At 38.6% G+C, this 12791-nt stretch overlaps 1 protein-coding gene across 3 annotated transcripts in view; it reads left to right on the forward strand.

The window, feature by feature from the left end:
• The window catches only part of DIAPH3 (diaphanous related formin 3), a 456179-nt gene that overhangs the window by 291213 nt on the left and 152175 nt on the right, over window positions 1-12791 (forward strand). For all 3 annotated transcript variants that reach the window (XM_075918922.1, XM_006113561.4, XM_075918921.1), the window contains one exon: window positions 4970-5105. In XM_075918922.1, coding sequence (XP_075775037.1) covers window positions 4970-5105 — 136 coding nt within the window. The remainder of the gene's footprint in view (window positions 1-4969; window positions 5106-12791) is intronic.

Below are 12791 nucleotides of genomic sequence, written 5' to 3' on the forward strand. Positions count from 1 at the left end.
AGTTGATCAACCATTGAACACTTGTCTGTCAAAAAGGAATTATGATAACATTTAAGTTGACTAAGTTATAGGATCTGGCAAATGGAGTTGTTAAAGGGGACTTATTGTTTCATTAACTGCAGGGGATACTCTAATGTTATTTAAATGTAGTGTTAATAAAGAGGCACTAATGATGAAGATGTTATTTGATAATTACACTATAACATTTTAATATGGTAGTTGTTAAATCAGCATGCAGTTTGAAATCAGATTTCTTGCTTTTTCTTTTAATTTTTGGTGCATAGTATGTGGTAAAATGTTATAGATTTGCATAATTAAGAGGCATTAGATATGCTTACAGTTAAAACCAATATGTGTATAATTAAATTTTACAAATGAAGAAAAGATTATTTTGAAAGCTAAACACTTTAAAGGAGCTATGTATATGACCGACAAATCCAGAGAGTATAATATATTTTTATTTGCTTCTACTTAGCATGTTGATGTGCTTGCTGTATTTAATACATTGGGTCAGTATTGGACTAAAAAGAAAAACCCACATCTATCTGATAAGTACTTTGTTATAATTCTGCACTGTACAATTGGGCTACCTCCAGACTGCATCCCTCTGTCGGCAGAGGGATGCAAATAAAGCACTTTGAAAGTGCAGATGAGCCCGGGATTTAAATATCCTGGGCTTCATTTGCATACTCACATTCCGGCGCTGTGCCAGTCACTCATTTTTTGAAGAGTATAGGATCTGTCGAAAAAACTCCCCGCTGTCGGCAGAACCGTGGCTACACAGCACTTTCACTTTCGAAATGGTGCATGATTGGCACAGCGCCAGAACGTGAGTATGCAAATGAAGCCCGGGATATTTAAATCCCAGGCTCATTTGCACTTTCAAAGTGCTTCATTTTCATCCCTCTGTCGTCAGAGGGATGCAGTCTGGAGGTAGCCGTAGAGAAGAGAGGAGAGGGAGAGGATGTGCAATATTTCTGTGTGGAACAATTATCTTCCTGACAGCTTAGGAAGGAAGAAAAGTTAGTCCTTACAAATAGGCTAACAAGTGGCATTTGAATGTCTGGTCTGGAAAAAAAAAAGACAGAAGTATGTAGCACTTAAAGACTAACAAGATGGTTTATTAGGTGATGAGCTTTCATGAGCCAGACCTACTTCCTCAGATCAGTATGTGGAAGAAAATCAGCACAACCATATGTACCAAACGGATACAATCAAAAAAATGAACGCATGTGACATTGAGAAATCAAGTTTTAGAACAGAGTGGGGGTGAAGGAGGAAGGTTAGTGTCTGTGAGGTAAGGTTTGGTTGTGACAGGAAGATGGGATATGCCTGGAATGGGATTGCTTCTCATAAAACTATACAGAAAAGAGAGAGAATCACCAGGCAGATGAAAGGGGCTGACTGCCTTACCAAACCCCCCATTCGCCCCACACATACACCTCTCCCATTTGGGACTGTCCCCGCCATGAACCTCCTCCCGCTCCCCAGGCCCTTTACGGAAAGCAGGGAGATTGAAACTTCCCCCCACTCTCCGATTTGTACAGAAATATTGGCTGTTCCTTTTCATCGGAGAGAAAGAGAAAAGTGCAGAGTTTCCTGCATTCCTCACTCTGGCTGGAGAGTGCAGGGGGCTGATGAACCTGGACCTGAACCAGCTGGCAGACATGTACCCTTCCTTTTCCTTTGCCCACTGGAGCTGCAGCAGCCATGGAGAGGCACTTCACACTTGGCCCCAATCTGCTTTGGTGAGAAGGGACTGGGGTAGTCCTCTCTCCCTGGGGCAGCCTTCATATTGAACCCCTCCTATCTAGCCCCACCCCAGAGCAATGATTCAAATGAAACATGTACATTTTCATTTTATTTTCTATATCTATCTATCTATCTATCTATCTATCTATCTATCTATCTATCTATTGAATTAGGGACCCATGCATCTCCAGGTAAATCTTCTAGTTTTACATAAAGTTATCTACTTATTGCCTGAATATGGAAATTTTGGAAATTCCAGTCGTCATAATATATAGATTTCTGATAGTGTTGTCCCTGAAATAATATCTTGTGTAGAATGAGAGAGTGAATATTGACTAGTGATTAGAGCAGATGACTAGGAATTAGATGTGTTCAGCTATATTTGTAACTCTGCCTCAAAATCTCTTGTAGCCTTAGGCAATTTAGTTAACCTTACTGTGTTTCTAGCTGTAAAATGCTTAACTTGCTAACAGTTATATTACTAACTTTATTTTTCAAGTGCTTTGAGATCCCACAGAGGAAAGATCTAGCAATACAAATTATTGTTTGACTAAATAAAATCAACTATCAGAGAAGAAAGCTTATGAGAGATTATAGTAGATTTGCTTTGAGACTAACTGTGCCATGATGAATGTAATGTTTTCTTCTCTGCAATACCAGCTGTGAAATATGCAATTGCAAGAATTTTTTTTTTTACATTTTAGACATTCTGATTAATCGGAACTTGTTTGGTTTGGTAATAGCCGCTGTGAGAAACCATTTGCTTATTTCACAGACAAGAGTAATCTGATCTTAACTTTTCAATTTCCATGGAAACAATATTAGAGTGGGAGTTTGTTGGTTGATGTGCTCATGTTTTATTTTAACATTTTGGGTATGTGTTACAAATTGTCAATGGTGTTTGATTGTATGTTGAGACTATAACAGGACTGATCCAGTACAACATAAGTTGAGGAAGGCTATCTTTCTTAAACTGACTAACATCTTAGCCTCATTATATAGAACATCTGAAACTCCACTAAAGTTGCACAATGATTACATAAGTAGACATTGATTACACACCTGTAAATTCAAACCACGATCTTCATGAGTGGTTATAACCAGTAAAAAGGTTATTTTCAGCATGTACAATTATATTCAGACTGAAGTATTGAAAGAGGAATTCTCTATTTTAGAATCTTTATGCCTTTAATTCCTTAGATTTTCAAAGAATATATGTTGAGTAACTGTTTCTTTTTAGTATAGGCATGATTAGAAGCACTACCTGTTATTAAAGTTGCCCAGTGTTTTTCATTCTACGATCTTGTTTTCAATAGCTTATATTTAAGCTAACTTTTACTGTTTGTGTGGAATTTTCCAATGCAGGATGTCTGTCTCAAACTCCAGTTTTTTGGATATTTTCACTCAAAACAGTTCAGTCAATTCAGTGAATATGGCTAACGAAAAATCAATTGCTTGTATTTTAGAAAGTTATTGAGACCTTTTCTTTGAAATGCTCTAGCATAGTGCCTTTCAAGCTAATGTCAATAGACCTTAGGACTGTGGAGATTATGTCTAAGATTTCCAAAGGGGTATACATCTCCACTGAATTCTTTCAGTGATATGTCAATTTTAAAAGGTTGAAAACCACTACTATAGCATCCCTGTGCTTTGAAGCAGGGACTTCACTTTACAACTTTGAGGTATCCCCAAACCAGGTCCATCCTGTGCATAGAATGACTCACAGGTGCTTGACTTAGCTTCCTTTTAACATATTGTGGTGTGTATGTGCGTGTATGGTAAGATGAAAGATTTTGAGGTGTCTAACTTAAGATCTGTATGGCCTGATTTTCAGAGGTATTGAACATTCACAATTCCCCTTAAAAGCAGACTCAAGATGTCTAAATTTAGTGCCAAAAATTACTAGATTATTTTTAGTGGGCTGGAAGTCACCAATAAAGCATGAAGGGGAAACTCTGTTTACATGGCTGATAATTTAAATAGAGTAGTTAATTTTTAATATCGTTATATTGATTTTTCAAATTAGTCAAAAGTAGAAAATTAAAAGTAACTATTTACCAAGCTACCATTTTCAACTCCACAGTTAACATAGAATTGTGTCTTGTATTTGTATCAGAGTTTTAGATTTTGCTAACAAAGTGTACATTCTGTCCTCCTAAAACAAAGTGGCTATTTTAGTACTGAATGACCTTTCTGAAAATTTACAAGCAATTCTGATAAATTTGGATTGAAATTATTTTTTTAAATGGGTCATTTGGATATTTACCTTGAGGGAGATGATTTTTGTCAGCAGCTACTATCTACAGATAAAAATGGCAGGGAAGTGTATCTTTAGTATAAATACCATAATGGGAAATATTTAAAAAATTAGGATAATTGGTAGCTTTTTTTCCTGTGCTTTGTGGTTGACAGTTCGTGCTTCAGCAGTGACTGAATAATGTTCTTTGGAGTGCCTGAAGCCACAAGCTGTTCTCAGCAAAAATAGCCGCGACCTAATTCATCTCCACCTTACAGTGCTTTCTGATAGCATGAGGCTTCCACCTTCCCAGGGCAGCTTAACTTCAATCCAGTGAGGAGCAATGAAAGACATTTGTCACTTTTGCTAAAGGGCAACCTGTGACCTCAGACTCATTGAGAAGGCAAATTCTAGATATTTTGAAAGAAGGAAGTTCATTAGTTCTTCTGAATGGTGAGAGTTTGTGCCATTCTCTGTGAAAGCCTTTTTCTTGGAAAGAGTTAAAGATGATAGAACCCTGTACATTCCTAAAAACCAGACAAGGTTAGGTGGGAGAAAGGGAGAGTCTTGGCAATATTCACACACAGATTCTACTATGCTTTTAAGTCAGATCTGGGCATCATAGCTGTTTCTCTGTACCTTCATTTATTTGGGTTTCTTTTCACTGTTAACCTGAATGCTGACTTCCCGGTTTATAATCCTTGTTTGGAGATAATTACAACATTCCTATTATGTAGTTTACCCCAAGTAACTGATATATTAGAGAGTAAAATATACCATATGGAAAGTACAATATCTTCAGATTACATGCTATTTAATATGTAAAAGACTTGTTAGAAGGTGTAAGTGATCTTTTCGTAGAATTATTTGACGGTTATAAGTTTGGGGGTTTTTTTTAATTTTTATAGTTCACAAGCTTGCTTTGTCTGAAATTTCACTTACATTAAGTTTTATTACCAATATATCTTTTTTTTTTAATAGCAAGCAGTGAAGGAGAATATCAGAACAAGAGAAGCAGAGGAAAAACAGAGGCGTGTGAGAATAGCTAAGGAAAAAGCAGAAAAAGAAAAATTAGAGAGGCAACAAAAGAAAAAACGCTTGCTAGAAATAAAAACAGGTGAGTAATATGGAAAACTGCCTTTTCTATCTAGTGTTATATAGAAAATGGAACTACAGCTTCTATTTTGTTATTATTTTGATGTGTTATGGAGGAGAGACAAAAATAAATAACTTCAGCTAAATAGCACAGAAATGCTGTGCTTAATTTTGATTTTGTTAACAACTTGTTCCAGCTTATCTTCTTTTCTCAGTCTATACTAGACTTTGAAATGATGGTTGGTACTTTCCCATTCACTATTTAGTGAACATTTTGTACTCACATATTAATGATTTATCTCCGTTAAAGCCAACCTGAAAAAGAAACAAACAAAGTCACTTCCCAACTCATGAATGCACTTTATTTATATTTTAACTAAGGGAAACTGTGATTTTTAGAATTACTCCTTTTATGACAATTGGCTTCTTTTATGTAGCTAAAATTCTTCTTGGGAGTATGTGTCAGTATGGATCCCATTGTGAGCTTACATGTGCCTTGTGCACATGTGAATGGAGTTATTTTGTTTATCGTTCTCCACAAGAACGCAGACAGGAGGACAGAGAACAGAGAGCCACTTCTCCATTCAAAAAAAATGCTCCTCTGGTTTTAAAATGTGTGAGAAGTGCCGCAATCTTATGCTCACTTCTGATGGCTACGGCATCACCACCCTACACCATTTTTCACAAAGACAAGGTTGTTCTTTGATCCTCTTGCTTGTGTAACGTTTGCTCCGATGTCCACATCAATGAACCTATTATCCTCCCCACCTTCTGCCCAAAGCCTCATGCTTCCCAAGAAGAGACCGTTCTATACACCATGGATGTCTGAAATACGGATGTTAACTATTGGTTATTTTACTAGTTGAGTAGCCGAAGGAATTTCCATCAACTACTCGACACCCACTTCTGCATTCCTCCTTTGAAATGTACAAGAGCCTCCGATGGGGCTCGGCATTACAAAGGGGCAGCCACGGTGTTTCAAAGGGGCAGCTGCACAGCTGATCCCGGGCTCAGTTATGCAGCGCTGCCTCTTTAAAGTATCCCTTTTTCTCCCTCCCTTTGCTGCCCCTATCTGATAGAGGCAGAGTGTGTGTGGGCGGGGGAGGAGGGAGAGGGTCTGAATCAACTAGTCGACTGACTATCTGATAAGCATTTGCTTATCGGATAGTTGACTAGTCCTTAACATCCCTAGTTTGAAGAATATTATAGTTCTATGTAGACCGTACACGACCCATCCAAAAATCACAGATCCTGTTTGTTTCACTAACAGAGCATTCCAGGGGAATTCCACTTTCATCACAGCATGTCTCAAAACTGATAACATCCTGCATCCTTGAGTCTTACTCCATCCAAAGCATACCTCTCCCTGCACTCTGTAGAGCGCACTCCACTCGAGTGGTGGCAACATCAGCAGCCTTTCTGAAGGGAGTTCTACTTAAAGACATTTGTCGTGTGGCTACCTGGGCCTCTGACCATACTTTCATGAGTCACTATGAATGGACATGAGTTCCGTGGTAGCCAGCACAATCCTTTCATCTGTGCGTAAGACCTAGCTGAAGCCCACCTACTGTGTTTGGGTACCGCTAGGTGGGTACCGCTTGGTAGTCACCGACAGTGGAGCCAACCACAGGGACATTACTCGAAGAAGAAAGGGAAGGTACTTACCTTGTGCAGTAATGACAGTTCTTCGAAATATGTATCCCTGGGGGTGCTACACAACCCACCTCTCCTCTCTTCTTCGGTTTGACACTCACAGAAGAGAGCATTCACAAAGAAACTAAGGGAAGTCAGGCCGCACACGCGAACTCCAAAGGCATGGCCCAACTAGCTACTGCTAGAAAAAGTCTCTGATCTGTGGTACGAGATGAGCCTGACACCAACAGTGGAGTATACCCATGCGGGGGGGGAGGGCGGGGAACATGTCAAAGAAGTGTTGTTACTGCACAAGGTGAGTAACTTCCCTTTATTCTTTATCAATTACAAATTGTATGGGGATATTTCAACTTGTACGATGACATTGCAGAACTGGTAAAACGAGAGGAAATGCCCCTTTTAATCTGCAGTGGTAGAATGTGTAAAGAGATGATGAGTACTTTATTGTTGATACAGTTCCTCTGCTAGTACCCCTCTTTCTTTTTACCAGTCTTTATCCAGTCTAATATAATGCTTGGTACTGTGTCTTTAAAAACCTTCTCATCAAATAAAAATGTGGGTGTTGATAATATAGTGCCCTAACTCTTTATACACATGTATTTTCTGTTAATTAAGGGGGCAGCCAAGGGCTGAGGCATAAGCTACAGGGGCCATCAACTGAAATAAACGCTAATAATTATTTTGTGTAGGTACATATCAATGTAGAATCATTTGTATCTAGATAGATGAAAATAATGATTGCAGACAACTTACATCCACTTGGATGGGCCAAATGCCAACTTTGTCCCTGCTTTACAAAAAATCTAATATTTGAAAATGAAATATGGGTTTATGTATTGGTATCTGCAATGCATGTAATTTGATTCATTTAATTTATATGTGGCAAACTAGAATTGAATCAAATTGTGTGTGGCTGACATTTGGTATTTATGATTTTGGGGAGGAAGAATGAAGAGTGTATTGTAAGCAGTGCTGAAAAAATATACTTTAACATTTATTATTATAAATTAGTATTCATCTTAAGAATACTAACACCCTAGAAGCCTCAGATCAGGAGTTTCTCCCATCATGCTACACACTCATGAAAATATAGTCCCACTCTTAAACATCTTGTAATCTAATATCTATTTAATACATTTTTAAAACAATCTTCCTTTACCAAAATTTATATATTGCTCCTTCACTGGTATTCTAGGTTATGAAATATACAGCTAGAAAATATTTTATATTTTATTTATCTGCATATCTGAAACAGTACCTTTACTGTTCTTTCATTAAACAATTATAGAGGCTTTTTTATTATAATATGTATATTATAAAAGGGAGCCTTGATTTGGTTTATTGAAGCTGCTATGATGTATCACTTAATTCACAATATTTGTTTTACTCAGTACATTTTCTAGACACTGTAGTCTGTCATGGACAGCATGTAAGTTTTCTGTCCTATAGTTTTTAATTGTTGTGGCTTATGCATACACTTCTGGTCTGTACAATTCTTTAGAGTGAAACTATTTTATTTTTTTTTCTTTGCACTCACTAACAGCCAGATCCATCTCCCAAATAAAACAACTAAAAGACTTTCAATAATTTCAGTGGGAAATGATCTCAAGAGTTAAATCCACCTCTACTAGACAGAGTCAAAGTAAATATACTCTGTTCAGGAGACTGCTACATAGGACTGGATATTATGGGTCTTTTAAAAATACACTGTTTTCCAAAATAGATAAATAGGTTAATTGTACATTAAATGGTGATAAAGTTTCTCAGGGATAAAATATAGGTTTGTATCTCTCATGGCAGAACTATTCATTTTATTATTTCCATGAAAATAAAATTAACATTTATGATAACTCTGTTTTTATGGGTGTTTTTCAAAGATACAGATCTGAATGTTAGACACAAATATCTCCATATTTTGAGGTATAAAAATAAATTTGCTTATGAACTTTGAGACTCAAATATAGTCAAACATAGTGACATTTGGGTTTATGTGACTAACCATAACAACAGATCTTAACTTGGTGGTAAAAAAAAGCTACATATTTTCTACTGAGACTCCACATTAATTCTGAGAAAATATTTTATTCAGTTAAAACACTTAAATATTTATTTTTTTCTAAAACTGGTAGTCCTTAGCAAAAATAATGCAAAATGTGACTGTTTTTGTTAAAGCAGAACAGAAGAGAACAAAACCAGTTCCCCAAACTCTTCTCAAAGGGTATGTCTACACTACCCTCCTATTTCGAAATAGGAGGGTAATGTAGGCATACCACAATTGCAAATGAAGCCCGGGATTTGAATTTCCCGGGCTTCATTTGCATAAGCCGGGTGCCGCCATTTTTAAATCCCGGCTGGTTCGAACCCCGTGCCGCGCGGCTACACGCGGCACGAACAAGGTAGTTCGAACTAGGCTTCCTAGTTCGAACTACCGTTACTCCTCGTGGAATGAGGAGTAACGGTAGTTCGAACTAGGAAGCCTAGTTCGAACTACCTAGTTCGTGCCGCGTGTAGCCGTGCGGCACGGGGTTCGAACCAGCCGGGATTTAAAAATGGCGGCACCCGGTTTATGCAAATGAAGCCCGGGAAATTCAAATCCCGGGCTTCATTTGCAATTGCGGTATGCCTACATTACCCCGCTAGTTCGAACTAGCAGGGTAGTGTAGACATACCCAAAGATATTAAATTATATCCATCATGAAATGCTTTTGAATTAAGATTTCTCACTCTTTTTAAGCCAGCATACTTTAGTTCCATGGGTCAATAGCTAATGGAAAGGGATCTTTACATAAGATATAATGTATACTAGTAACATTTAGGGACTAGACTTATTCATTCTGTTCAGATTCTCAGCAGAAAGCATGCCAGTCAATTATTTGGATCCTATCACGTGTAAAGAACCCTAAAACTGTGATAACATCAGCTAAATTTATTGTATTATAACTGAGAACTCCATCATTGTGGCATCTGTTTGAATACTACTTAGATAACAAGCCACTTCAATCAGTAGTTATTTACATAGTCTACTCTTTTTTTATTCAAAAGCAGTGAAGTGATGCCACAATGCTCCCTTATAGCTTGAGCCTGCAATCCACAATATATTTTGTTTGTTTTAATTTTTGTTAAAATTACTCAGGAACAATGTTTTCTCTATTTTTTCCATCCATGTGCAGAATATTTTTTTCTGTATGCACCAAAGCATGTTTGAATGTGCACCACCAGTAACAATACATACTGCTGGATGTGGGAGCACTGCTAATCAGCTGGGCAGCACATGAATCTCTTCTAGGTGGCTGCCCAAGGGTACTCAGGAGTTGAAATCATCATCAGCAGCATGTTTCAATTGATTTAATAAATCATGACTTCAGTTGAAGCTGTTTCTGCCTTATATCCAACCTGTTCTTTCAGAATAAACAATTCTGATTTTGAAAACTCTATTGGCATATTTAGTATATTATTTCTTAATAAACCTGTTTTAGTTTCTCATTTCTGTCCTTTAGTTGTGAAATATGGATATGGCCAATAATTGTGTACTAGGCTTAAAAATAAAAATGTCATATTCCACTGTATTCCATGTGACAACAGGATGTTGACTGATATCAGCAGTTTAGACTATTATAAATAGTTTCAGCGGTATATACATTCAAAGAATTAAAACTCTGAGTGCCATTGGGTAAAACACTTGACTTTGTCTAGAGTAGAATTTTTCTGCATTTCCTCCAGGAGCTTATTTTCTACTCTCTCTATTCCTAACACCAGTGCATGGAACTTTCATTGGTGTAATCCTTCTGGGTGAGAGCGTGAATCAGCACATTAATAAAATTCCTTCAGACTTGCCCCAGTGTGTGTCACAAGCAATCTACTTACTTTAGGGGAAACCATTTTGATAGTTTCAGTCATTTCTAACAGATTTGTCAGGTGACTTTCACTGAAAAATCACAGGCTATAGGACAGCAGGAGGATCTTGATCCATACATTTAGCCATACATTTTACTCAGTTCCAATATATATGAAGCAGCCAAAACAACTGGTAATACTAATCTAGATTTCTGAGTCTTCAGCATAGAATGTTAAGATCAACAAACATGTGAACAACTAAGCATTATAGGATTGCAAGTACATTTCTTTGTGTATTAAGTTATGCACTATGGGAAATACGAAAACCAAGTGATTTTTCACAAAATGCAATAGTGGAGGCTAGCGCACATTTTTTGATAACACAAAATAAAGTTTAGATACAAAGTACAAGTAGAGAACTAAAAGTTAGACTTTCTAATTCAGCACTTCAGAGATTTGTAGAAGGAGGGAAAGGCAAGCCCTCATCCATTCATCAGAAGAAGTGGGTTGTACCCACGAAAGCTCATGATACCATCTATATGTTTTGTTACTCTTTAAGATGCTGCAAGACTATTAATTGTTTTTTAAGTTGTTCCAGTTATAGATCTACTTGGCTACCCCATCTGAAGCTTTCTCACTTCGTCAAGGTTTACAAAGGCACCAGGCACTTACTCCTTCCTCTATAAGGAAGAGAGATTCTCCTTCAGTTGCAGATTCCCTATGTATATTCCATCATGAGTATCTATTCAGTCCTTTAGCTTGAGACTAGAGAATTCTTGCAAGCAATTTTCATTGCTCTCACCTGTGCCCCTGCTCTTTTCATGCTCCATACCAAAAGTATCACGTGGCCTGACTCAGGAGTAAGTGAATGACCTACGGACATCAGGTTCTCATCAGGAGAACATGGTATGTTCTCAAATACAAGAGAAAATTCCTCCTTTAAATCCATTCTGAGGATGGATCTGACTCTTTCCAAGCTGGGCAAGCTCTGTGCATCCAGCCCCTAAAGACTTAGAACATCCTAAGTGCCAGGGCCATGATCAAAAGGCTCGTAAGAGGGAGACCGCATCAGGACCAGCCTCTACACCAGCAGTAACAATACCAAGAACCCTGCCTAAGTCAGAAGGCTGAGAACTGAAAGTATGGACAAAGAGGACCCATTAGGAACATCAGTCACTGATAGTACCTTCACATTCCAATAACCCAACATAGCCGGTCATCTAGAGCAAGGGTCTCAAACTCTGTCTGCGAGCCAGTCCTGGCTGGAGCAATTGCACAGTTCAAGCTGGGGGGAGGTGGGCTGTCCGCTACCGGCCCCCAAGCCTATTGTCTTTTCACCATCACTCCACCCTTTCCTCCCCATAGCACCCCATCTGTGAATGTGGCTTTGGGGATCACTTGGCTCTGCACAGCAGCTTGGAAGTGGAGTGCAGTGGAGTGAGTGTTCCCAGCCAGTGTGCTCCTAGTCCCCTGTGGCCCCTGATGATGTGGGAAACTAGGGGGTACAATTGCTGCCTCCATGCAATGCCAGGTTCCCCCGGTGATCCCCAAAGATATATGGGGATAGAGTGCCATGGGGGAGGAAGGCAGAGCGATGGTGGGAAAAGATGGGGCTTGGGAGTCTGTAATGGACAGGGCCCTTTCCCCATGGCCTGGGCTGTGTAGTCTGGCCAGGACTGGCCCACGGGCTGGAATTTTAAGACTCCTGATGTAGTTTGTTACTATAGCAGAATGAGTCCAAGATCAAGATATCTCCTGATATACATTCAAAGGATCTCTGACTGTGTCACTGGCTGTACCCTGCTGTTATCAGTTGGCACAGTTCCTTCACATACATGGGGCCAGATCTAATTCTTCATGGGCATAAAGGGGTTTCAGTAGCAACACTTCAAAAGATTTGACATTTGCCAGAGCAGCTGTATGCAAGTGTTGATCCAAGATGCTGGCACATCTTTTAAGGAAAAAAAAGGGGGGGAGAATTCTATAGGCAGCTTTGTCAAACTATATTCTCACAACCATCTCCCTCTTCCAGTATTGCTTGTCAGTCACTCACGGCTGAATACGTACAGGCACTGGCATAGAAAGAGAAATTACTTACCTCATTGCAACTGTAGTACTTGAAAGTGTGTGATGCCTAGCTGAATTCTACAATCCTCCTTTTTTCTTCTCTGCTTGAGATCATGACTGATTTTGCAGTAGAGAAGGGACTGGAGAGGGGGTC

This window comes from Pelodiscus sinensis, chromosome 1 (assembly GCF_049634645.1).
Source record: "Pelodiscus sinensis isolate JC-2024 chromosome 1, ASM4963464v1, whole genome shotgun sequence".
In the NCBI taxonomy this organism is placed as follows: Eukaryota; Metazoa; Chordata; order Testudines; family Trionychidae; genus Pelodiscus; species Pelodiscus sinensis.